This window comes from Geotrypetes seraphini, chromosome 1 (assembly GCF_902459505.1).
Source record: "Geotrypetes seraphini chromosome 1, aGeoSer1.1, whole genome shotgun sequence".
In the NCBI taxonomy this organism is placed as follows: domain Eukaryota; kingdom Metazoa; phylum Chordata; class Amphibia; order Gymnophiona; family Dermophiidae; genus Geotrypetes; species Geotrypetes seraphini.
The window spans coordinates 113,324,551-113,350,563 of record NC_047084.1 but is presented as its reverse complement, the minus strand read 5'-3'; the positions used below and the strand labels follow the sequence as shown (position 1 = coordinate 113,350,563).

The following is a 26,013-nucleotide window of genomic DNA, read 5'->3' as shown; positions in this document are numbered from 1 at the left end:
GACTGTTCCTGAAGAAGCTCTGACACTCGTAGCAGGGAGCGAAACGGAGATCTTCCGTCGAGACATAGAGATATGATTGGGCAGTAAAACTTTGTTCAAGTTAAGTACAATCATAATAATAATAATAATGTGAGGGGATTATTATAATTTTAGTAAAATAGAGATTAAAAGAAGATGAGAAAAAAATAAATAAAAAAGAATTTGATAAGAATAAAGAGTGTAAAGGACCGATGATAGCTCACAAGTATGTTACATGCCAAGACTTGCTCTAGTGGCAGTGTAACAGTGAGCGCTTGAGATCCATTATTAATCTCTTACCTATTGATACCATCTATTTAATTTAATTTAATTCTTATATACCGCTAATAACCGTGAGGTTTCTAAGCGGTTTATAAAAATGATGCATTAAAGATACAATAAATAAAAACTAAATAAATAAGATAGGTATTTGGAAATTCCCTAACTGTCCCAAAGGCTCACAATCTAACTAAAGTACCTGAAGAAACAGTATGAAAAATAAAAAGACAGAGGTAGAGATAGAAATGAAATATTCCAACAAGTAATGAATAAATAATTTAAAGATAGAATTAAAATAATAATTAAAGTAAACAAAATAGAGAGAAAAATAAGCATAGAGAGAAACAGAAACGCACTTCAAAAAAGCATCAAGATATTTGACTTGTAATTATTATGATCATTTAACACCAGATCTTAAATGCCTTTCCGGAATATATCATATCCCTATCCCTCTCCATACCCACCTCCATCTCCACCCCAATTCACTTCAACCACCATTCCCATTCTATTCTTTAACTGCCGTCAACCCCAGTTCCGATGGCTATCATCTGGGTCCTGAGTTTCCTCTAAGAATAGGCGACATCTCTGGCAAGGTAATCTCCACCACTGCCGCACATGATGCGAGATCCTCAGAGGATAGACCCTTCGGAATGGGGGAGGAGTGAAGATGGTGTCGGGTACCCTGCTGGAACGGGCTCCCGAACCGACCGTTGGTCTGAGCGTCGGACTGCAGCTCTCCTCTGTTGGCTCTCCCCTGCTGGAATGGGGGAGGGGTGTAGATGATGCTAGGTGCCCTGCTGGAAAGGGCTCCCGATCTGGCCGTTGGTGCCGAGCGCCGTCAGCGCTGCTCCTTCCGTAGTTCTCTCCCCTGCTGGAACGGGGGAGGGGTGTAGATGATGCTAGGTGCCCTGCTGGAAAGGGCTCCCGATCTGGCCATTAGTGAAACTGGCAGTTGGTGCCGAGCACCATCAGCGCTGCTCCTCCTGTAGTTCTCTCCCCTGCTGGAACGGGGGAGGGGTGTAGATGATGCTAGGTGCCCTGCTGGAAAGGGCTCCCGATCTGACCACTAGTGAAACTGGCAGTTGGTGCCGAGCACAGTCAGCTCTACTCCTCCTGTAGTTCTCTCCCCTGCTGGAACGGGGGAGGGGTGTAGATGATGCTAGGTGCCCTGCTGGAAAGGGCTCCCGATCTGGCCTCTAGTGAAACTGGCAGTTGGTGCCGAGCACAGTCAGCTCTACTCCTCCTGTAGTTCTCTCCCCTGCTGGAACGGGGGAGGGGTGTAGATGATGCTATAATTATTGTTTCTGTATTGTCATATACTCATATTTCTTTGTATTATTTGCTTATGCATTTGCTGTTTCTTTCCTCTCCTTCACTTTTTGCACTACATCCATCTTTGGCACTGATTTTCATATTCAGTTTTCTTCCATTTTTCTGCCTCCATCTCATATCTGTCTATCTTTCCATCTCTTCCCCTCTCCTCCATCCATGTGCACCATCTCCTTCCTTCCCCTCCATCTGTATGCACCATCTCTTCCTTCTCTTCTCATCCCCTCTATCTATGTGTACCATCTTCTCTTCTTCCCCTCTCCTCCGTTTATGTGCACCATCTATTCCCTCCCCCTCTGTCCATGTGCACCATCTCTTCCCTCCCCCTCCCCTCCGTCCATGTGCACCATCTGAGGTATAGAAAAAGGTTGACTGTTGCAGCATATGCGAAGGCCTGGAAGTGCTTCCAAACTTGATGTGCCCAGAGGAATGAAGACCTGAGCTCAGCTTCGATCTCAATGATACTTGCCCTTCTCCAGGAAGGTCTAGAAAGGGGCCTAGCAGTTGGCTCCATGAGAGTTCAAATAGCTGGACTCTTCTGTTTTGGACCCAGGATCAACAAAAGCACTCTTGATGTAGCCAGATTTCTGAAGGGTTTGTTATGGCTCTGCCCTCTAGCGTGATGGCCTTTTCCAACATGGAATCATCATCTGGTTCTCCAGGTACTTTCAAGTCCTGAGCCTCTGGACCAAGCTTCCTTGATGGACCTTACCATCAAGACAGTGTTTTTGCTGGTGATCACCTCTGCCCAGATCATGTCAGAATTTTAATCTTCGTCCTGTAGAGATCCTTTTCTTAGGATTACGGATTCAGGCGTGACCTTGCACACAGTCCCATCTTTCTTGCCAAAAGTGATTTCCAGCTTCCACATCAACCAGGAAGTATGCTTGCCACCTTTCACATGGAAGTGTTGCTGAAAGAAAGGATAGTGTACTTCCTTGAATCTAATGGGTTACAAGATCCGAGGCAACATGGCTTTACAAAAGGTATATCGTGCCAAACGAACCTGATTGAATTTTTTGATTGGGTGACCAGAGAGCTGGATCAAGGACATATGCTAGATGTAATTTACTTGGATTTCAGCAAAGCCTTTGATACAGTTCCTCATAGGAGACTGTTGAACAAACTTGAAGGGCTGAAGTTAGGACCCAAAGTGGTGAACTGGGTCAGAAACTGGCTGTCGGACAGACGCCAGAGGGTGGTGGTTAATGGAAGTCACTCGAAGGAAGGAAAGGTGACTAGTGGAGTCCCTCAGGGTTCGGTGCTGGGGCCAATCCTGTTCATTATGTATGTGAGTGACATTGCTGAAGGGTTAGAAGGAAAAGTGTGCCTTTTTGCTGATGATACCAAGATTTGTAACAGAGTAGACACCGAAGAGGGAGTGGAAAATATGAAAAAGGATCTGCAAAAGTTAGAGGAATGGTCTAATGCCTGGCAACTAAAATTCAATGCAAAGAAATGCAGAGTAATGCATTTGGGGATTAATAATAGGAAGGAACCGTATATGCTGGGAGGAGAGAAGCTGATATGCACGGACGGGGAGAGGGACCTTGGGGTGATAGTGTCCGAAGATCTAAAGGCGAAAAAACAGTGTGACAAGGCAGTGGCTGCTGCCAGAAGGATGCTGGGCTGTATAAAGAGAGGCGTAGTCAGTAGAAGGAAGAAGGTGTTGATGCCCCTGTACAGGTCATTGGTGAGGCCCCACTTGTGTTCAGTTTTGGAGACCGTATCTGGCAAAAGACGTAAGAAGACGAGGCGGTCCAGAGGAGGGCGACGAAAATGATAGGAGGCTTGTGCCAGAAGATGTATGAGGAGAGACTGGAAGCCCTGAATATGTATACCCTAGAGGAAAGGAGAGACAGGGGAGATATGATTCAGACGTTCAAATACTTGAAGGGTATTAACGTAGAACAAAATCTTTTCCAGAGAAAGGAAAATGGTAAAACCAGAGGACATAATTTGAGGTTGAGGGGTGGTAGATTCAGGGGCAATGTTAGGAAATTCTACTTTACGGAGAGGGTAGTGGATGCCTGGAATGCGCTCCCGAGAGAGGTGGTGGAGAGTAAAACTGTGACTGAGTTCAAAGAAGTGTGGGATGAACACAGAAGATTTAGAATCAGAAAATAATATTAAATATTGAACTAAGGCCAGTAATGGGCAGACTTGCACGGTCTGTGTCGGTGTATGGCCGTTTGGTGAAGGATGGGCAGGGGAGGGCTTCAATGGCTGGGAGGGTGTAGATGGGCTGGAGTAAGTCTTAACAGAGATTTTGGCAGTTGGAACCCAAGCACAGTACCGGGTAAAGCTTTGGATTCTTGCCCAGAAATAGCTAAGAAGAAAAATTAAAAAAATAAAATAAAAATATTAAATTGTATCAGGTTGGGCAGACTGGATGGACCATGCGGGTCTTTATCTGCCATCATCTACTATGTTACTATGTTACTTGTGGTTCGAGAAAACATGATCGGGTGTTAAAATCATTGAATGTGTGCAGACTCTTGTTGCGGTATCTAGAAGTTACAAATGAATTTCGGTTGTCAGATTATCTGTTTGTGCTGGCTGAAGCAGCCCTTAAAGGTCAGCCAGCATTGAAGGCAATGATTTCAAGGTGGACCCTTATGGCTATTTCTTCTGCCTATATTGGAAGTGAAAAGCATCCACCTATATTTTTGAGGGCACATTCTACGAAAGGTGTTGTCTCCTTGTGGGCGGAATCCAATGTGGTTTCCCCAGAAGAGAGATGTAGAGCCGCCACTTGGTCTTCTCTGCATACATTCATGAAATTTTACAGAGTGGGCATGGTGGCCACACAGGACTCCGCATTTGGATCTTCGATTCTGGCAACAGGCTAATCTGTTTCACCATAAGCTTGAGGGACTGCTCTGTTATGTTCCACAGTTTCAGGAATAGTGTGTCTGTCATACTAAAAGGAAAGATTAGGTTTTTTCCTCGATAATCATCTTTCTAGTAGACATATACTCTATTTCTGAAGCCCACCCTGTCAGTTGTGAATTTGCCTGCTTCCTGCCTCAATAAGACCTGACAATTCAGATATCTTGTTTCTTTGGTCCAGCCTTGAAAAGAATAGAGGCAGTGGCTACTGAGTTGAAGTATCCAGGGGCTATCTATACAAATCTTCCATACTCTTAGTGCAGGCAGTGCTCAAGTGTTTATTTTTCACCTTGTTACGTATTGCAAATGTTTGAATTTGGTTATATGTTTGCTGATATGTGTGATAATATGAGCAGAACAGACATGTTTCTTGGGCAGTGGCGTACCAAGGGGGAGGCAGGGGGGGTGCACAGCCGGACAGGTCCAGAAAATTCCTGGGTTGCGACGGCACTCAGTGGCATTAGCGCCCCCCCCCCCTGCTCCGCGACAGCACTCAAGTTCGGCCTCCTTCTCCCGGCACCAGCAGAACTTCAGATCGGCAACAGGTGCTCAGTCAAAAGCTTCCCCTGACTCAGCTTCCTGTTTCCGCCCAGGCAATTCAGTTAGGGGAAGCTTTTGACTGAGCACCTCTTGCCGATCTGAAGTTCTGCTGATGCCGGGAGAAGGAGGCCGAACTTGAGTATTGTCACGGGGCAGGGGGGGTGCCGATGCCGCTCAGTGCCATCGCGGGGGGGGGGGGGGAAGATCTTGCCAATCTTGTTGCCAAAATCAGAAAGGTGAGAGAGAAAGATGGGCCTGTGGTGGATGGAGAGATTGAGAGAAGGGGACAGATGATGGAAGTGGGAGAAAGAGAGAGAAGAGGCAGATGATGGAAGTGGAGAGAAGGGGGAGAGAGAAGAGGGCAGATGATGGAAGTGGGGGGGAAGAGAGAGAAGGGGCAGATGATGGAAGTGGGGAGAAGGGGCAGATGATGGAAGTGGGGAGAAGGGGCAGATGATGGAAATAGGGAGAGAGAAGAGGGCAGATGATGGAAGTGGGGGAAAGAGAGAAGGGGCAGATGATGGAAGTGGAGAGAAGGGAAAGAGAGAAGAGGGCATAGGATGGAAGGAGGGGATAAATAAAAGGAGGGCACATGATGGGGGAAAAATATTGAATTAGGGAAATACTGGAGGGGTGAGAGAAAGAGGTGGCGAGCTGTAGGTAGACATTAAAAAAGGAAATTGATGAGAGGGTAGTAAGAACGTAATCTATTCTAGATGGATGCAGAAAATAAATTGAAAAGGAAAATGAGGGAAGAGAAATGTGGGAAAGGGAAGGAGAGGAGAGAGATGCCAGACCAATGAGGGTGAAAGGAGAGATGGAAGGGGGAGGCATACAGTTTCTGGAAGGGGCATAGAAGGAAAGAAGATGCCCTATAGGGGCAGAGAGATGGCAGACAGTGGATGGAAGGAAGAGAGTAACAAGAAGATGAGGAAAGCAGAAACCAGAGAAGACAAAGGTAACATAGAAACATAGATTTCTTATTTTCCTATGTACCAAGAATGAGGTTTTAGACTAATCTTTCTTTGGAGTCCAAAGTACTTGACACTGAGAGTATTTGAGTTAAGTAGAAACATAGAAAGATGACGGCAGATAAGGGCCATAGCCCATCAAGTCTGCCCACGCTATTTACCCACCCTCTTAAGTCTACTGACCCCCTAAAGAATAATTGTAATTATACTGTCACTCTACTGACCCGCTCATTCAGTCCTAGTGACCCTCTCCCTTGGCATGACCTCGTAGGGATCCCACATAGGTATCCCATTTGTTCTTGAAGTCTGAGATGCTGCGTGCCTCGACCACCTGCACTGGAAGCTCGTTCCAATGCTCAATCACTCTCTCCGTGAAGAAGTATTTCCTGGTGTCTCCACGAAACTTCCCTCCCCTGAGCTTGAGTGGATGTCCTCTTGTGGTCGAGGGTCCCCTGAGAAGAAAGATATCATCTTCCACCTCTACCCGTCCCGTGATGTACTTAAATGTCTCAATCATGTGTCCCCTCTCCCTACGCTCCTCGAGAGTGTAGAGCTGCAATTTGCTCAGTCTTTCTTCGTACGGAAGACCCTTTAGCCCCGAGACCATCCTGGTGGCCATCCGCTGAACCGATTCAACTCTGAGCACATCCTTACGGTAATGTGGCCTCCAGAATTGAACACAGTATTCCAGATGCGGTCTCACCATGGCTCTGTACAGTGGCATCATGACTTCAGGTTTCCTGTTGACGAAGCTTCTCTTGATACAACCTATCATTTGCCGTGCTTTAGATGAAGCCTTCTCCACTTGAGTGGCTGCTTTCATGTCAGCACTGATGATTACTCCTAAGTCTCGTTCTGCCGTAGTCCTGGCTAAAGTTTCTCCATTCAGGGTGTAAGTTCTGCAAGGATTTCCGTTGCCGAGATGCATGACCTTACATTTCTTGGCGTTGAAGCCCAGCTGCCAGATCAAGGACCAACTTTCTAAAGTACGCAGGTCTTGCTCCATAGCATCCTGAAGATTATAGCCATTTACTACATTGCATAGTTTGGCGTCATCAGCGAATAAGGTTACCTTGCCTTGGAGCCCTTGAGTCAGATCCCTAATGAATATGTTGAAGAGGAGTGGGCCCAGGACCGAACCCTGTGGCACTCCGCTGGTCACCTCTGACATTTTAGAAAGGGTACCGTTGACCACCACCCTCTGAAGTCTGCCACTAAGCCAATCTTTAACCCATGCAGTTAGAGTCTCTCCTAATCCCATAGATTTCATCTTGTTCAGCAGCCTGCGGTGTGGGACGCTGTCAAACGCTTTGCTGAAGTCCAGGTACACGACGTCCAAGGACTCTCCTGAGTCTAGTCTTCTTGTTACCCAGTCAAAGAAGCTTATTAGATTGGACTGGCATGACCTACCCTTGGTGAATCCATGTTGGCTGGGATCCCGGAGATTTCCCTCGTTCAGGATCGTATCTAATTTATACTTAATTAGTGTTTCCATGAGTTTGCACACTATTGAGGTGAGGCTTACCGGTCTATAGTTCGCAGCCTCAGCCTTGCAACCCTTTTTATGTAGAGGAACGACGTTGGCTGTTTTCCAGTCCAACGGAACTTTCCCCGTACTTAGTGAGAGATTGAAGAGCACCGCCAACGGTTCTGCCAGGACATCTCTCAATTCTCTGAGCACTCTTGGGTGTAAATTGTCCGGTCCCATGGCCTTGTTTACCTTTAGCCTTGCCAGTTCGTTGTAGACGTCCCCAGGAGTGAACTCAAAATTCTGAAACGGGTCATCCACGTCTTGTATTATCATCAACTGTGGTCCGTGTCCCGGTGCTTCGCAGGTGAAGACTGAGCAGAAATATTCATTTAGTAGTTCTGCTTTTTCTGAATCCGCCACCGCGTAGTTTCCGTCCGGTTGTCTAAGGCGTACTATACCGTCTGTGTTCCTTTTCCTATCGCTGATATACCTAAAGAAGGATTTGTCCCCTTTTTTAATGTTTTTTGCCAGAGTTTCTTCCACTCGACGTTTGGCCTCCCTAACTGCTGTTTTGACCGCTGCAGATCTGGTCTTATATTCTACTTTAGTTTCTCTTCTCTGGGTGCGTTTGTAGGAAAGAAATGCTTTTTTCTTCTCCTTAATGAGGAGTGAGATCTCTTCAGTGAACCATTGGGGTTTGTTGTTTCTTTGCCGTTTATCTACTGATTTTATGTAGCGATTAGTTGCTTCGTGTATGGATGATTTCAGGTACGATCACATAGTTTCCACATTGCCGGTCTCTGCTTGGTCCTGTAGCGTCTGATGAACGTGATCTCCCATACGTGCGAAGTCGGCGCCCCGAAAGTTGAGCACCTTTGTTTTTGTAATTGATTTAGGGGATCCTTTCCCAATGTTGAACCATACCATGTTATGGTCGCTGGAGGCTAGCGTATCTCCTACCGAGACCTCTGAGATGCTTTCCCCGTTTGTGAGTACCAGGTCTAGGATCGTCTGGGCCCTAGTGGGCTCCGTTACCATTTGTCTGAGATGTACTCCTTTTATGGAGTTCAGAAGCCTCCTGCTGCTGCTGGTTGCTGCTGAAAATGTGTTCCAGTCTGCGTCAGGCATGTTGAAGTCCCCTAGCACCACAGTGTCACCCCGTAGAGTTATATTCTCTATGTCTTCAATTAATTCTGCGTCCATGTTTTCCGGTTGTCTTGGAGGTCTGTATACCACACCAAGATACAGGCATTTTTTACTACCTCGTGCCAGGTTAACCCAGAGGGACTCCCCGGTATACTTGACATCAGTGATCCTGGTAGTTTTGATGTCTTCTTTAATGTATAGTGCTACCCCTCCACCTAACCTGCCCTCTCTGTCCTGACGAAGTAGATTGTACCCCGGTATAGCCATATCCCATCCATGTGTGTCAGTGAACCAAGTCTCGGATATTGCCACCACGTCCAGGTTGGCATCCCTTATTTCAGTTTCTAGAATTTTATTGCCTAAACTGTGTGCATTAACATACATGGCCCTCCACACTTTGTGTTTGCTGAGTCCCTGTAAGGCTATTCCTGACCGAGTCTGTGTGGCTCCAAGAGAACTGTTTGCATATTGGGTCCTTACCTCGGAATCTGAGTGTCGACTCGTCCCATCAGGATAGTTCCTTTCCACCCCAGTATATGAGTAGGTCCCCTCCCCCAACTTACCTAGTTTAAAGCCCTGCGAAGTAGGCGGGCTAGTCGGTGTCCGAAGATGTTCTTACCTCTGCTGGTTAAATGGAGTCCGTCTGGTCCCTGTAGTCCTTGCAGTGCCTCTCTATGATCCAGGAATCCGAAGTTCATATCTCGACACCATCCTCGTAGCCATTCGTTCGTTCTCAGGATGCATTCATCTCTGGCTCTTCCCTTGTCTCTAACTGGTAGGATTGATGAGAAGACTACCTGCGCACTTGTCTGCTTCAGCCTTTCACCCAAGGCTCCGAAGTCTCTGGCGATGGTTTCTGGGGTGTTCCTGGCAGTGTCATTCGTACCTATATGGATAAGAAGCATAGGAAAATGGTCATGAGGTGTAAGTAATTTCCCTAGGCTGGTGGTGATGTCCCGTATTTTGGCACCAGGCAGACAGCAAACCTCTCTTGATTGTGCATCCGGTCTGCAGATTGGTCCCTCGGTGCCCCTCAGCATGGAGTCCCCGATGACTATAACTCTGCGCTTCTTCCGTTGTGGAGGAGGAGGAAGTCGGTCAGCAGATGGGGTTGCGTGTTGGGCCTGTTCCTGTTCTTCGAGTTCTTCGTGCTGGGCCTGCTCCTGTACCTTGTTGGCAGCTTCTTCCTGAAGAATCTGGAATCTATTCTTCAGGACGAGATGAGGGGTTGATGTAGGGTCGGCCTGTTGGGGAGAAAAAGAAGAGGATGAAGAGATTGAAAAAAGGAGGGGGGATCTTCTATGTTTACCTGTGGAAGAGGTCACCAACTGCCAGGTGTCATTGCCGCCAGCCATTTCCTGTAACCCAAATGTTGGCTTCAAAACTGATGATTTGGGTGTCTCAAGAATGGACTTGTCGTGGGTCTGCTCTGTAATTTGGGACAACTCCTGAACGACTCCGTCGATGTAGGCTTCATCCTCTCGGATGCTTCTCAGGCGAACCACCTCCTCCCTGAGGCTCCGCAGTTCTTGCATGAGGGCTCCATCCAGCTGAGCAGCCTCCTCTGTCTGCGTGGAGACTGTAGTGTAGTGTCGGGGGATGGATTCGGTCTGCACGGAGACCTCTGTCCACCGCCCTGAGTCCTCCTCCCTTCGTTCGCCGTCCGTGATCTCCTCCAGGGTCCCCATGGTGAGTGGAATGCTGGATTTGGTTGTACCCTTGGCGCTTCTAGTCCTCCCTGCCATCTTCAAGTTGTGAATTAGGTCAGCCTGTCAGTAAATTAGAAAAAGAAAGGAGAGTTAGAAAAATCCTACTGAGAGCTAGTGCGAGATTATGAAAGATTTAGGTGTCTGAGAGAATAAGAAGTTAAGAGCTGAGGGTATCTGAAAGGGGTTAGCTGAGTGTGAGTTAGCTTGGCGTGCAGCTAGCTGAAAGAATAGAGAAGAGAAGAATGGGAACAGAAGAAAAGGTATATATTTTTTTTTTTTTTTAGTTAGAAGTTTAGAATTTTTATTAGTTAGAAGTTTAGAATTCGCTGCTGGGCTGCCTGTGCTCCTTCCAAGGCTCCTTCGCAAAGGCGCTCTCGCTAAGGCGAGCGCCTTTGCTCGCCTTCGCCGTGCGCCGAACGGCCGCGCGCCGTTGGCACCCCCCTCTTAAGGGGGAGTCCAGCGCTGGTGTCGCGGTTGGTGACGCGGCTGGTGATGCGGGTGGGCGGAGCTAACTCTCGCCGCTACCCGCTCCTCACCGCCGCACCTCTCCTCTCCCGGCTCCCTGCTTAGAAGCCGCTGCTTCTTTCTTCAGCCACGCGGCTGCTGTGGCTGCCTTCGCGCCGGCTCCCTTCTCTTAAGGGGGAGTCCGGCGCTGGTGTCGCGGTTGGTGACGCGGCTGGTGACGCGGGTGGGCGGAGCTATCTCTCGCCGCTACCCGCTCCTCACCGCCGCACCTCTCCTCTCCCGGCTCCCTGCTTAGAAGCCGCTGCTTCTTTCTTCAGCCGTTGCTTTAGAAGACATGTATCACTGTTTCTGTGGTGTTGCATTGTATGCAGAGTCCAGCTTCTTGCTTTGTCTATGTATTTCTATTTTATCCCCCCTTTTACAAAACTGTGGAGTGTTTTTTAGCGCCAGCCGTGGTGGTAGCAGCTCTGATGCTCAGAATTCTATGAGCGTCAGAGCTGTTACCACAGTGGCTGAAATCCACACTACAGTTTTGTAAAAGAGGGAGGGGTTAGTTTGTAATGACATATTCCATACTAGGCGAAGGTATTTTCTGTGTTCTGTGTGTTCGAAAGACATGGTTTTCTGTTAGGATTGACGGTGTAGGATTGATCTGTACTAGTCTGGCTTGTTTAGTTTTACAATGGGTGTATTGATGTTGTACTGCTCACTGCATATGTAAGATGCTGCCTTTTCCTAGGTACTCATGTGTGACGTGTGGCTTGTTACTAAAAATCATGTTTTTCGTACAGATGGGGAGGTGCCAAAAAATGATGGGCCCTGGGTGTCACATATGCTAGGTACGCCACTGTTCTTGGGGAGAGTCATTGTACCCCTCCCTCTTCTGTTTCCTCTACAGGGCTAACTGCCTGCTTTGTTATTAACTGAGGAGTTGAAGGACAGCCCAAAGGTAAGGGCAGAGGAGCAAAATAATGCAAATGAAGCTCCTTACAAGAGTTCTCGCAAGAAGAGGTTGACTATCCACAGGTTCAGGAATAGAGTGTGTCTACTAAATTGCTTGGTTTTCAGGCAGGTAAAATGGATTCATGGTTAAGCTCTATTTCCCAGGCCTATTCATACATGTGTTTTAGGAAACTATTGAAAACTGATTTATTTGAAAGTTTGTAAACTGATGTTTCAGAATATTGACGGGATATTTGCACATTGATTTTACAGTTGAACTTTTTAAAGGAATATCTATCTATTTAATTATTGTATAATCTTAGTTGTTGTTAGACTTTGTATTTTTATTCATTGTTTGTATATTTTTGGTACTGTATGTGAACCGCCTAGAACTATGTGTTAGGGCAGTATATAAAAATAAAATTATTATTACTAGAAAGATTATTGAGGTAAGAACCTAATCTTTCTTTCCATAGGATGTACAGTGGTACTTAATCAATTTTTTGTAGTTGTGACTCCATGATAGCAGCTAAATAAAATTATGCGACACCCCCTCCCCCGGAGGTACAAAATAATGTTGCCACTAGGGAGAGTTCATCCAGGTCATGACCTCAAATGTGGGTTTTGTGACCCCATTTGGGGTCCCAACCCACAGTTCAGGAAGCTCTGGTATATAGTATTTGCTTGAGAGGCAAACAAGGGATTTTTATAGAATAGAATTTTGCATGGCAGCTGTATTCTTCATTTACATATCAACATTTTTGAAGCACTTGAAATATAACATTAGTTGTGAAATGAAAATAGCACTTTCTCCATTTTCTGAGGTTTGTAATCCTTGTATAGAGCATAAGTCACTGGAGAATTTTGTTATTTTTCAGACACTTTGCTTGTTTGTCATCTAAGTACATGTGCCCTGGAGTACCAGCAGTAATGAGCAGCTTACTGGCCAACATCAATGCCTATTATGCACACACCACAGCGTCCACTAATGTATCTGCCTCTGATCGCTTTTCAGCCTCCAATTTTGGGGTATGTTTCATAGTGTTTTGTTTTCTTTCTTATTAATATTGTATTTATCCATTTTGACTTACTGTTTTAAATGTAAATGATAAAATGGAAACAAATATTCATAACAAGACTTTTGAAGATATTAAAGGCACTCTAGAGCTTAAAGGTCAAGGATTCTGCTGGCATAAGTAATAATCAAACAGGCTTTTAACAGTTATATTTTGTATTGCCATTCATATTTAATTATAAAAATCAGGAGTTGATTATACAAGAAAATCTTTTCTTCTCTTTCCTTTTATATTTGTCTTCTCTGCGATTGCCTTTGAATTATAATTGGCTACAGTTGCCAGCATACAGGTCATTCAGCTGACCTATATTTTGTATCAATTAAATTATATGTCTGGATTGCATTTCTTACACAAAAGTGTAATCCAGAGCAGTTTAAAACCAAAAAATAATAGAGCATCAATTTACATAAAATGGAGAGATGGTATTGAGATACGTCTTATAGAAGAGACTCTGCTAACGTAGAGCCTTTTCTAAATAACATGTAGATGTATTAGCTGGCATGGGTAGTGAGAACAGTCAGTTTACAAAAATATATCTTGACACTACATTTTATTCCCATTCTCATGACTCCTATTTTAGGACTGATTATTTGCTTGTTAATGCTGCTTCTTTCACTGCTGGTTTTGTATCTTCTATATAGGCATATTTGCTGTTCCTGATCACAGGGAGAGAAACCAGGAGTAGATGCTGGTCCGTTTTGGGATTAATCAAATTTTAAATAAAACTTCAACAGTCTTTCAAGTCTGCAACTCAGGGAATATTTAGAAAAGGGATATAATAGACAACCCGTCCCTGCCATCTCCCATGTAGCTTACTTAACTATCTGCAACCATCCACGCAGGATCCCTCTCTTCACCCCGAGAAAAAACAAAGTTTGGTTAGGCCACCCTTCACCCAGGTTGTCTTCCTATGACCCTTTGTCTTTGGGAGCCACCTTCTTAAACTCTTCCATCTCTCATGACCAGACATACACCCCATCACACACCCTCCCTCTTAGCTCAACCCTAGGAGGTTGAGCACAAGCAGTCTCTGTGTCCTCCACCACTCGGGACAAATAATCTACGTTAACATGGGCCTTCCTTGCCCTGTGAGCAACAGTAAATTGGTATGACTGCAGCACCAGGTACTACCATATAAGTCTAGCATTACTGTTCTTCCCATTTGAGGGGAGCATGATTGTCATAAGGATGAGTTCCTGTCCCAATAAGTAATATTGGAGGGTGCTGATAGCCCATTCCTGTTCTGCTGTGGACAGTTTTCTACTGAGGAACTTTACTAGATGCTTATCATCTCACTCCCCCTGGCTCAGTAGTACCTACTCCTAAACTCATTCCAGAGGCATCAGTCTGAACTACAAATTTTTGACTAAAGTCAACGTTCTTCAGTACAGGCCCCTTACACAAACTCTCCTTTAGGGAATGGAAGGTAGACTAGACACCTGCCCCCCTAACGTTATGAAAACGGCTCCAATCCACTTCAAAGCAAATATGCTGGGATGGGTTAACCTCCTACTATCTACCGGAAGCTTCCCAGCAGAACAAGGCCACATCTCGATCACCCCAATCATAAAAAAACACAAAAGAACCACCCAATATCCCATCCAACTACAGACCGATCGCAAGCATCCCGCTATTCACCAAAATAGCAAAAGGGCTGGTAAATGCCGAACTTACCACATACCTTGATAAATTCAATATCCTAAATGACAATCAATCAGGCTTTCGCTCCGACCACAGCACCGAAACCATTATAGCCTCTCTCCTAGATCACCTTCACACACTCTTCAGCCAAGGCTCCAGCGCCTTGATTGGACAACTCGACCTGAGCAGTGCATTCGACCTGGTCGACCACAACATTCTCCTAGACTGCCTCGCCTACATAGGCATCTCTGGCCAGGTCCTTAACTGGTTCCACGGGTTCCTACAGAACAGATCATACAGGGTATTCAAAAACGGCGCCTTCTCATATAGCTGGGAGAACAGGGCTCCCCCCTGTCTCCCACCCTGTTCAATGTCTACCTCGCCTCCCTAGGAAACCTTCTGCAAAACCTCAAGCTCAAATTTTTTATCTACGCAGATGACATTACTTTAGTCATCCCGCTAACCAGTTTCACATCAGAGCTCCTTACCTCCCTTTCAAGCATACTCAATCAGATAGAACACTGGATGTTATCATACAGACTAAAACTAAACCCGGATAAAACAAAATTCTTCCTAGCAACCCCCAAAGATAAAATCAAAGACACTACAATTCAAGTAAAAGGATCTGTTTTCCCCCTTGAATAAAACCTAAAAATACTGGGCGTCACACTAGACAAACATCTATCCCTTGACAAACACACGGACAATACCGTCAGAAAAAGTATCTCGGTGCTCTGGAAACTCCGCACCGTAAAAAAATACTTTGACGACACTTCATGAAAACAGCGCCCCCTCCTTTCAAAATAGAGCTCTTCAACTGGATTACCCTCTGCCTGTCCATTGGCTATTTTCCACAGGAACTTGGCCACATCCTCATATCTCCAACCATCAAAAACCCCAAAGAATCACTCTCCACAACCACCAACTACAGACCTATCGCCAACATACCCTTCTTCCTGAAAATTATGGAAGGCCTCGTAAACCAGAACCTCATGTCCTACCTCGAAAAATTTAACATCCTTCACGATTCCCAGTCTGGATTCCGCACAAACTACAGCACTGAAACCGTTCTAGCATCTCTAACCGACTACCTCCTCCAACTATTCTCACAGGGAAACAGCGCCCTAATACTTCAGTTTGACCTCAGTAGTGCCTTTGACCTGGTAGACCATGACATACTACTCAACAACCTCGATTCCATAGGCATCTCGGGACAGGTACTAACCTGGCTCACAGGCTTCTTAAAAAACCGCACCTACCAAGTACACAGCGAGGGAACCTACTCTCACACCTGGTCCAACCCCTGTGGTGTCCCACAAGGCTCCCCCCTATCACCTTCTCTATTCAACGTTTATATGACTCCACTGGGACACATGTTATCAGACAAAAAATTGAAATCCTACATCTATGCAGATGACATCACAATTGTCATCCCCATCCACTCATTCACGCAAGAAACAGAGCAACTCATCTCATCAGTACTTACAATGGTCGAACACTGGACCACCCAGTCCAAACTGAAACTAAATCCAGAAAAGACCAAACTCTTCCTAGCAAGTCCCAACCACAAATTAACGACCACCACCTTACAACTCAACGGCCTAACTTATCCTATTAACCCCACCATCAAAATCCTGGGAGTCATCCTAGACCGCTGCCTGACCTTCGAAGACCACACCAACACCCAGGTCAAAAAATGCTTTCATACCCTCTGGAAACTTCGCACCATCAAACATTACTTTGACTTCCCCTCCTTCAAACTGCTGGTTCAATCCCTAATCCTAAGCACACTGGATTACTGTAATATAATTTATATAGGCTCCTACAAGAAAACCATCCAGCGACTGAGACTTATCCAAAACACTGCAGTCCGCCTAATCTTTGGCCTCAAAAAGTCAGACCACATCACCCCTTATTATAGAAAACTACACTGGCTGCCAATAGAAGCGAGAGTCATCTTCAAATTCGCCTGTCTCTGCTTTAAAACCTTAACTGGCTTATCACCGATTTATCTGTCTCACCACTTCGTGTTCCCCGAAACCACAAGCACACGTAATACCAACCTGTTTACCTACCCTTCCCCAAAGGGATGCACCTACAAAAGATACTTCAACAGAACTCTCTCATACCAAGCTGGCAGATGGACAAACTGCCTGACCACCCTTATTTCATCTGCCCCATGTTACTTATCCTTCAGGAAATCTCTCAAATCTTTCCTCTACGACAAATTTCTTGAACCTCCCCCATCACCAAATAACTAAAGACTACCTCTTTAGTTGGCCTCTCGCACTGCCTCACCACTACATACTTAACTCTGCTGTATATGTACTGTCCCCTGTATGATAAATCTACTCTGTTTCTTTACTGTATAAAATACCTATACTGAATATGTACAGTTCGCTTTGTATCATCGCTGTAAATGTACAGTCTCTTACTCTGTAAACCGCTCTGAACTGTTTGTGGTACTGCGGTATATAAAAATAAAGTTATTATTATTATTCATTCCGCCTGCTAGTACAATCCTCCATCCTTAGCATATTGGACTACTGCAATATCATTTACTTGAGCTCCACAAAAAAAACCATCAGGAGACTCAAAATGATCCAGAATACTGCTGTCCGCCTCATATTCGGCCTGAAAAAATGGGAACACATCACCCCTTTCTACCACAAACTCCATTGGCTGCCATTAGAATCCAGAGTCCTATTCAAATTCGCCTGCTTCTGCTATAAAACAGTATTTGGTTTATCCCCAAGCTACATCATCCCTCACTTCGCCCTGAATCACAGCATCAAGGACTCCCGCAGAATCCAACTCTTCGCCTACCCCTCCCTTAAACTTTGCCACTCTAAAAAATTCCTCGACAAAACCCTCGCATTCCAAGCCACTAAGCTAAACCCATGGTTATCCCAAATGGCCCTCAAGGCCCCCAACTACCTCGGCTTTAGAAAACTACTCAAAACCCGCCTCTTCCAAGACCAGGATCCTAACGCCCCTTCTATCTAAACAACCCCTCTCCCCTCTACATCCTTCCCTCACCCCCCCCCCCCCCCTGGCAACTTTGATCAATTTGATATTGAACCGCTTGTAACCCCGCTCAATTGATGTAAACCACTTGTAACCTTGTTTAATTGATGTGAACCACCTAGAACTCTTCCGGGTATGGCGGTATACAAAAATAAAGTTATTATTATTATGTCTACCTCTGTTGTCCACTTTAATGTGTTGGGGGAAGTATTACATAATAGCTTGGTCAAACTGCAAGCTATCTTGGCAAAGTTGGGTATAGATCAACGGTAGTATCTTACCATACCAAGAAATTGTCGTAGGTTTTTTTTTGTTTTTGGGATGGGCACCTTTTGAATAGCTTCTACACAGGATGACAATGGCTTAACCCAAAACTGGCTCAGCAGGTTGACAATCTATATTAAATGCCTAAGTGAAGGAAAAAGATCTCAGGACACCACTTTGGGAACATATATCGTTCTCCAGTAATAATTAAGTGGTGGTAGGTTTCTTTCATTGATCAAAAAACCTTCACATTGATATTACTGGAAATTGGAAGGACTATACTAAACTTAATTATACCTTTTGGTGGAATTCAGTTTGTCATATTTATAAAATGGAGAGAGTGCTTGCTATACAGCAAGTAAATTATAATAGTTTCAAAAAGATTTAGGGGCCATTGATTGCATATTCTAATGATTAGACACCTTGGACACCTTTTTATTACATAGGACTATATTTAATGTGGGGATGAGGAAGTATGTTATGTGATTTAATGGGTTTATTCCTGATGAATGGGATGGGTCTTTTTATATGCATTTGAAAATAATTGTTAGAATGTCAAGTGATTTGTACGAATTATCTGATTGAATTTTGTACACTTGTTGCAAGAGTTAAAACTGAATAAAGAATTAAAAAAAAAAATTAATCAAAATATTTGTTAAAGAAAGCCGTATGTCTACTGCAGTACAGAGAGCTAAACTTCATTAGGCCCAACTATTCCTTTCTCAAGACGTTTCATTGAGAGGAAACTTATCAAATGAGATGGATCTGTAAAAATATACTAAAAAAGAACAGTATCTGACTACACATTTGCATGGGTATCTTAAAAAAAATACCCCCTATTTGAGTCACTCCGGGTTTCAAGATTTAAGAATTCTCTAATTCTTTTTTGAGTCTCTAGAGACATCAGGAAATATCTGAATATGGTGTCCCAGGAAGTCCTTGGATCTATTTTTGAAGAAAAGTTTTAATATCCAATCCTTGTCTAGAGCCAAAGCCACAGACATCAAGAGAGTGGCTGGAACAGCCAATTCTCTATCCGATTGTTCCAATGTGGCGGATATGTCCAATGGTCTTTCCTGAGATTCCCCAACTTTTTCTTTTTCTTTGACTTGGAATTTAACAGGAAGATAATATACCCTTGTAAGAGGAGGTAGAGAGTTTTCAGGAATTTGTAATATTTCTATAAAGTAACACTTCACCATTCTTGGGGAGAAATTGATAAGATCTTAGGAAAATTTATATTCCTCAAATTGTTAGCTCGACTATTATTCTCCAGAGCTTCCAATTTCCTCTTCAAAATTATATTATCTTTAACCATTAAATCTTGATTATTTTTAACTGATGTTAGCTCTTTATTTGTATTTTGTACCTCTATTTTTAACTGAGATATATCTTGTTTTATCAATTTTATTTCTCCTTTCTGTTCTTTAACCTTTTTATCCAAATTTTTAATTTGGGGATTTAAGGAGTTTCCGAAATTCGCTACCAAGTCCCATAACGTTTCAAGAGTGACTTCTGGGGGTTTGATTGCAGAAAAAGGATATGCTTGTGCTGTGAGAGACTGTTCTGAGGATTGGTTTACCTCCATGAAGTCTTGTGCTCCCTCAGCCTTAGTTATCCTGGTCACTCTGGGATGTCTCAGATGGCAAGCCCTCCAACACACTGGCCTCCGGAGACAAGAGGGCTGCTTCTTCGGGTGCTCTCTGGTCCCGTGGAGAGCTGGCTGCCTGCAGCAACGGTTGATGGGGTGGCGTCCTTACGTTGGGGCTTAGGGTAACATCAAGCCCCGAGGTTTTCACCGCCTTACTACTCCCCGGCGGTGTCCCAAGCGGGCAAGTCCCCGATGCTCCTTGCTCCTGTTGCAGACGCCGAAGAAGATTATCAATCATTACCGAAGGGGCAGTTGATTGCCGGGAGGCACCACCAGCTTTCCTGCCCTGTCTCTTTTGCATATTTAATCCAAGTAAAGCTGAAAATCAACGGCGTGCTCACCGCAGCAAACATACAGTGGCCATCTTGGATCCTATTCACTTGGATGAATTTTTGGTCGAGAATGTGGCATAAAAATAGAAGTACTGACAGTCTGGACAATCAAACGTCTGGATGATAGATGATAGATGATTTTTAAAAATATGTATTTTGGACATACTTTTCGAGAATGGACATTTTGCTGCTGCCGACTTTGGGCAACTAGCTCCCTACGTCCTATGCCTCTCCACGTTACATATTATTCCAAGAAAGATTTTTAAAAAATTAGTTTAATAGTGGAGAAAATTAATACAACTTTTCTATTTTAATGAGCTATAAACCAATTTATGTGTGTGTGTGTGTATATATATATATATATATATATATATCTCCTATATAATAAAAGGTTAGTGGTGCATGCGCTTTTAGAACCCGGCCAATGATCACTCTGGCCACTCCCCTCCTCCTGCCCTCACCAACCCGAAGGAAGCTCAACAGACCTCCCGCCCTCACCTCACCAACCCGAAGCAAGCTGGACCATACCTCCCGCCTCGCTCACCGCTGCTGTCACTGCCGCTGCCGCTGATCCTCCTCTTTGGGGCAGCCTGCGATCGTGGCCGGCTATGGCGGGCCTCGCTTTCCGGCCTCGGTGGCATGTTCCCTCTGACGCACGGGATCGCGTCGGGGGGGAGCGTGCTTCCGGGTTGGGGAGCGGCTTGCGAAGTTCGCTGGGGCCGGCCACCACGATCGCGGCCTGCTTTGAAGAGGAGCAGGCCAGAAGACGCCGGGATGGAGGGAGGGTAAGCCGGGGGATTGATTCAGGGGGCCAGAGGGAAAGGGGCCATGGAGAGATAGGGAGAGGGAAAGGGGGCTGCTTTGGGAGAAGGGTGTGCTGGGGGGAGACAGAAGGGGCCATGGAGAGATAGGGAGAGGGAAAGGGGGATGCTTTGAGGGGGAGGTGTGCTGGGGACAGACAGTTTTACTCTGGGGGAAGACAAGGAGCCATGGAGAGACAGGGAGAGGGAAAGGGGGCTGCTTTGGGAGAAGGGTGTGCTGTGGGGAGACAGAAGGGGCCATAGAAAGACAGAGAAGGAAAGGGGGCTGCTTTGGGGGAGGGGTGTGCTGGGAGGAGACAGAAGGGGCCATGGAGAGATAGGGAGAGGGAAAAGGGACTGCTTTGGGTGGAAGGTGTGTGCTTGGGCAGACAGCTTTGCTCAGGGGGGTAGTGGGGGGAGACAGAAGGACACAGACAGTGGCCAAGGAGAGAGAGATAAAGAAAGACAGACAGACACTCTATTCTACCACCCATTAATGTAACGGGCTTAAAGACTAGTATATATATATATATATACTAAATGCAGATATTTTGAGAAAATATTATTATAGACTTTTCAAGTTTAATAAAAATTTGACATACCACTTATCAGTCTAAGTGTTTTGTACATAATAAAAACAGTAAAATAGGATACCATACTTTAAAACATAGAGGTTGTACTGGAATGATAGGATTAAGCTAAAGACAAATACCAAACTGTAAAATTTGAAACTGCAGTGTAATATGTCTGTGAAAACTTTTTATCTTAGTTATATTCCTATCCATCCCAGCTTATATCATGGGGTTTCATTCATTTTATTTTGTATTAATATTTGTGTACTGTTTTATTGTAATTAATTTTATTATTAATTTTCTTTCTTTAACACACAGAAAGAAAGATTTGTAAAACTTCTGGATCAGTTGCACAATTCATTACGAATAGATCTCTCCACATACAGAGTGAGTATTAATACACTGAAGAGTAAATAGTCACCGTAAGAGACTCATTCAAATTGCCTGATCCTGTATCCTGATCCTGGAGATTGTTAGGCAGAGGGAGAGAGAGAGAATTATTGGACACGGTGGTGGGAGAGGAGTAAGGTAGAGATGCATGAAGAAGAGAGAGATATCAGACCATTGGAATGGGAAGGAGAGAGAGAAAAGTCGGACCATAGAATGGAAGGGAAGGAGGGGAGAGAGAGATGCAAGACTGCAGAGAGGAGAGAAGGAGAGAGATGTTAGACCTTGGGAAGAGGGAGGGAAGGAGAGAGAGAGATGCCAGACCATGGGAGAGGAGAGAGATTCTAGGCTAAGGGAAGGAGAGGAGAAAGATGACAGACCATATGAGGGCGGAAGGGGGAAGACAAAGTTGTCTGACTATGGGAGAGGGATGAGATGGTGCACAAGGATAGAGGAGAAGGGGAGACAGAGGGAGGAGATGGTGCACAGCAATGAGTACGGCAGGGAAGAGATAAGAAGAAATGCTTCTTATGGATAGATAGGAATAGGGGAGAAGAAAGAGGGAGGAGATGGTACACATGGATAGATGGGAAGGGAAGACATGGAAAAGTTAGATAGATTTTGAAAAGAAAGCAGAAAAATGGAAGAAAGTTGAATGTAAAAAGTTAATGCTAAAGATGGATGTGTGGCAGAAAGTGAAGGAGAGAAAAACAGCAAATAGATAAGGTGTCCATGGATACACAGTTAAGAGCACAAACAGAAGGAAGTGCAGCCGGAGACTAGGAAAAGATGGTTAGAAAAATAAAATCACCAAAGAAAGGTAGAGGAAATGATTTTATTTTCAATTTAGTGATTGAAATGTGTCAGTTTTGAGAATTTGTATCTGCTGTCTATATTTTGCACTGTTCAGGAAGAAATGCATTTGTTTCTAATTCTCTGGGGTTGTACTGCATGCAGAGTCTGGCATCTTAGGATTTCAGTTATATATATTAGTTCTTTTAGTTTGTAGTCCTGTATTTGCATAGGGGTTATCTGAGTTCTGGTAGGAATGAATATTGAGAAGCATACAGTGTGCTTTGTGCAGTTTAATTTTGTGGTTAACCATTATGTGTTGTTAATAAGATTCTATTGTGTGTATATATGAAAAATGATTGGGAAAAAATGGTATTACAATTAGTACTATTACGGGGGCAGGGTCTGGGATGGAGGTTGGACAGGGTTTGGCCCGTGACTTAGTCTTTGTTTTAGATTTTGGCCCTTAATGTGATTTGAATCTGACACCCCTGGTATAGAAAATTGAGTGAATAAATAAATAAGAAGAAATTGTATCAATAATAAAATAACAGCATTTAAATTTTTTGTTTAGAGGAATCTATTATCAACTTAAAGGTTTCTGGAAACTATCCCCCTTTGAGATCACCATATGTTTGTCAGATTATATATATCAGATATCCTCAGAGTATCACTTAAAAAAAGAAAAAATTTGGCCATCCAGAAACCAATATAGATAAGTTTGTGATAAAAAAAAAAATCAAATTAGAATAATAAGTAATTGATGAAAAAATTGCTCAGTTTGCTTATGCAACAAACTCTTCTTTCTGTCTGATTGAAAACCCACACTTCATTAATACAATTCAGTCACTGAGACCAGGATAAAGTCCACCCAGTAGAGCAGATGTTGCAGAGAAACTGCTGGATAAGGCATATGACAGAGAAATGAAGCAATGTGTAACAGTTGTTAACCTAAGTATTGATGGGGTGGAGCAATGTCCACAATGATCCTGTTGTATGTGCTTGTATAACAGAAGAGGGAATGTAAGTCTTGCAGAAATAGTTAATATCTCAGGAAACACTTACAGGACAGCAATAGCTATAAGAAAATGTGAAGAAAAATTCAAATGTCTAGTACACAGCTTAGCCAAGATGAGAAGAAATTTAGAAGAGCATGAAGAGAATACCAAGTTAATACATATGGTTGCAGTGTTCATTTGTTGCACCTCCTAGCCTAAAACTTCAGTGCTCAGAAATAGACTGTCCTTGATATTGCTAAATACTTTTGTAACAATCATTTTGCAGCAGCAGCTCGAAAAAGAATGGGTGGAACCAAACTCTCACAAGATGTTAGATGGAACTCTGTAGCAGACTTTTTTGAGCAGTATATCAAGAACTGGCCTATTCTGGTGATAGTTTGTGAATAAAATCTAGAGAAAATAGATGGTACTCTTACGGCCAAATAGAGAAATGTTGAAGATATGTTGAGAATCCTGATACCCATTTCTGAAATAAAATACAGAAAAATAGCTGTTTTATTGCTGATGCTGTTGAAATTTGGAAGGAACTGAGTGAGGACTTAAAAACAGAACTGCATAATAACAAAATTAAATTACAAGCATTAAAAAAATGCTTCCAGCTTATTTTCTTTCAAATATTGTCAGTATTCTCTACCAGGGTCAAACCTTAACTGGGAAATTCTATAAACAATGCCTACCAATAGGCACCATTATTGGAGGCAACCAACTACCTAGGTGCCTATATTAACTACTACTATTAATTATTTCTATAGTGCTACCAGACGTACACAGCATTGTACAGAGTCACAAAGAAGGCAGTCCCTGCTCAAAAGAGCTTACAACCTAAACAAACAAGATGCCATGGATACAGTTAAGGGGCATGGTTAATCATCTGGCTGGATTGGTGGGAATTAGGGTTATGGGTTGAAGGCTATATAAAAAAGGTAGCTTTTCAGTCTGCTTTTAAACAAGGGAAACATAGAAACATAGAAAGATGACGGCAGAAAAGGGCTTGGTCAAACTCAGGTAATTTATTCCAGGCATAGAGGCAGCTAGATGAAAGGAACGAAGTCTGGAATTGGCAGTGGAGGAGAAAGGTAACGGTAAGAGTGGCTTATCTGAGGAACGGAGTTCTCTGGAAGGTGTATAAGGAGAGAGAAGCGAGCAGAGATATTGAGAGGCAGCAGAATGAACACACTTGTATGTCAGCAACAGGAGTTTGAACTCTATGCAAAGGCAGATAGGGAGCCAGTGAATTGATTTAAGGAGAGGGGTGACATGAATGTAGTGAGGTTGGTAGAAGATGTCATAGAAACACAGAAACATGATGGCAGATAAAGGTCAAATGGCCCATCTAGTCTGCCCATTCACTCAGAGATCCCACGTGCCTATCCCAGGCCCTCTTGAATTCAGACAGTCTCTGTTTCCACCACCTCTTGAGACTACGACGGGAGCTCATGGCAGCCATTTCCTATTGGCGATCTACACAGGGCAGGAGCATAGGAAGATCGCTCCTGCCCTGAAAACCCGCTAGACCACTGGGGAAGGCGGGAGGAGGGCGGGAAGGCCCTAAACTATACTTCCCCCCTCCCGAAAAAATTGCAGATAATCGAAACAACAAACCCAAAACTCCCTATGCTACCTAGCATCCTTCTAGCTTTTGCTGTCACCTTTTCAACCTGTTTGGCCACCTTAAGATCATCACATACAATCACATCCAAGTCCCACTCTTCCATCGTGCACATAAGTTCTTCACCCCCTAAACTACCATTCCCTCAGGTTTTTGCAGCCCAAATGCATTACCTTGCATTTCTTAGCATTAAACTTTAGCTACCAAATTTCAGACCATTCTTCAAGCTTGCCAGGTCTTTCTTCTTGTTATTCACACCATCTGGCATGTCTACTCTATTGCAGATTTTGGTATCATCCGCAAAGAGGCAAATATTAACCGACAGCCCTTCAGCAATATTATTTATAAAAATGTTAAAGAACAGGACCAAGAACCCAACCTTGAGGAACACCACTGGTAACATCCCTTTCCTCAGAGCGATCCCCATTGATCACTATCCTCTGTCACCTTCCACTCAACCAGTTGCTGACCCAGCCTGTCAATTTGGGACCCATTCCAAGGGCACTCAGTTTATTTATTAAACATCTGAGTGGAACACTGTCAGTCTTTGCTAAAATCTGCATAGTAACATAGTAGATGACGGCAGATAAAGACCCGAATGGTCCATCCAGTCTGCCCAACCTGATTCAATTTAATTTTTTTTTTTTTTTCTTCTTCTTAGCTATTTCTCGGCAAGAATCCAAAGCTTTACCCGGTACTATGCTTGGGTTCCAACTGCCGAAATCTCTGTTAAGACTTACTCCAGCCCATCTACACCCTCCCAGCCATTGAAGCCCTCCCTTGCCCATCCTCCACCAAACGGCCATACACAGACACAGACCGTGCAAGTCTGCCCAGTAACTGGCCTTAGTTCAATATTTAATATTATTTTCTGATTCTAAATCTTCTGTGTTCATCCCACGCTTCTTTGAACTCAGTCACAGATGGTTGATTTGGCTTCACCCCTCCTGCTGGGCCGACTCCCGATCTCAGCAGGTCTGGAGAGTAAACACCCCGGGGGATTTCCTCCACCATCAACTGGCCAAACGCCCCCGAACAACTCGGAGGACTTTGCTCTTCCATCGACCGGTCAAACGCCCCC

The 26,013-nt window shown here is 44.2% G+C and overlaps 1 protein-coding gene across 6 annotated transcripts in view; it reads left to right on the top strand.

The window, feature by feature from the left end:
• Nucleotides 1-26,013, top strand: part of UNC13B (unc-13 homolog B) — an 837,582-nt gene that overhangs the window by 561,162 nt on the left and 250,407 nt on the right. For all 6 annotated transcript variants that reach the window (XM_033936000.1, XM_033936018.1, XM_033936037.1 and 3 more), the window contains 2 exons: nucleotides 12,641-12,791; nucleotides 21,444-21,512. In XM_033936000.1, coding sequence (XP_033791891.1) covers nucleotides 12,641-12,791; nucleotides 21,444-21,512 — 220 coding nt within the window. The remainder of the gene's footprint in view (nucleotides 1-12,640; nucleotides 12,792-21,443; nucleotides 21,513-26,013) is intronic.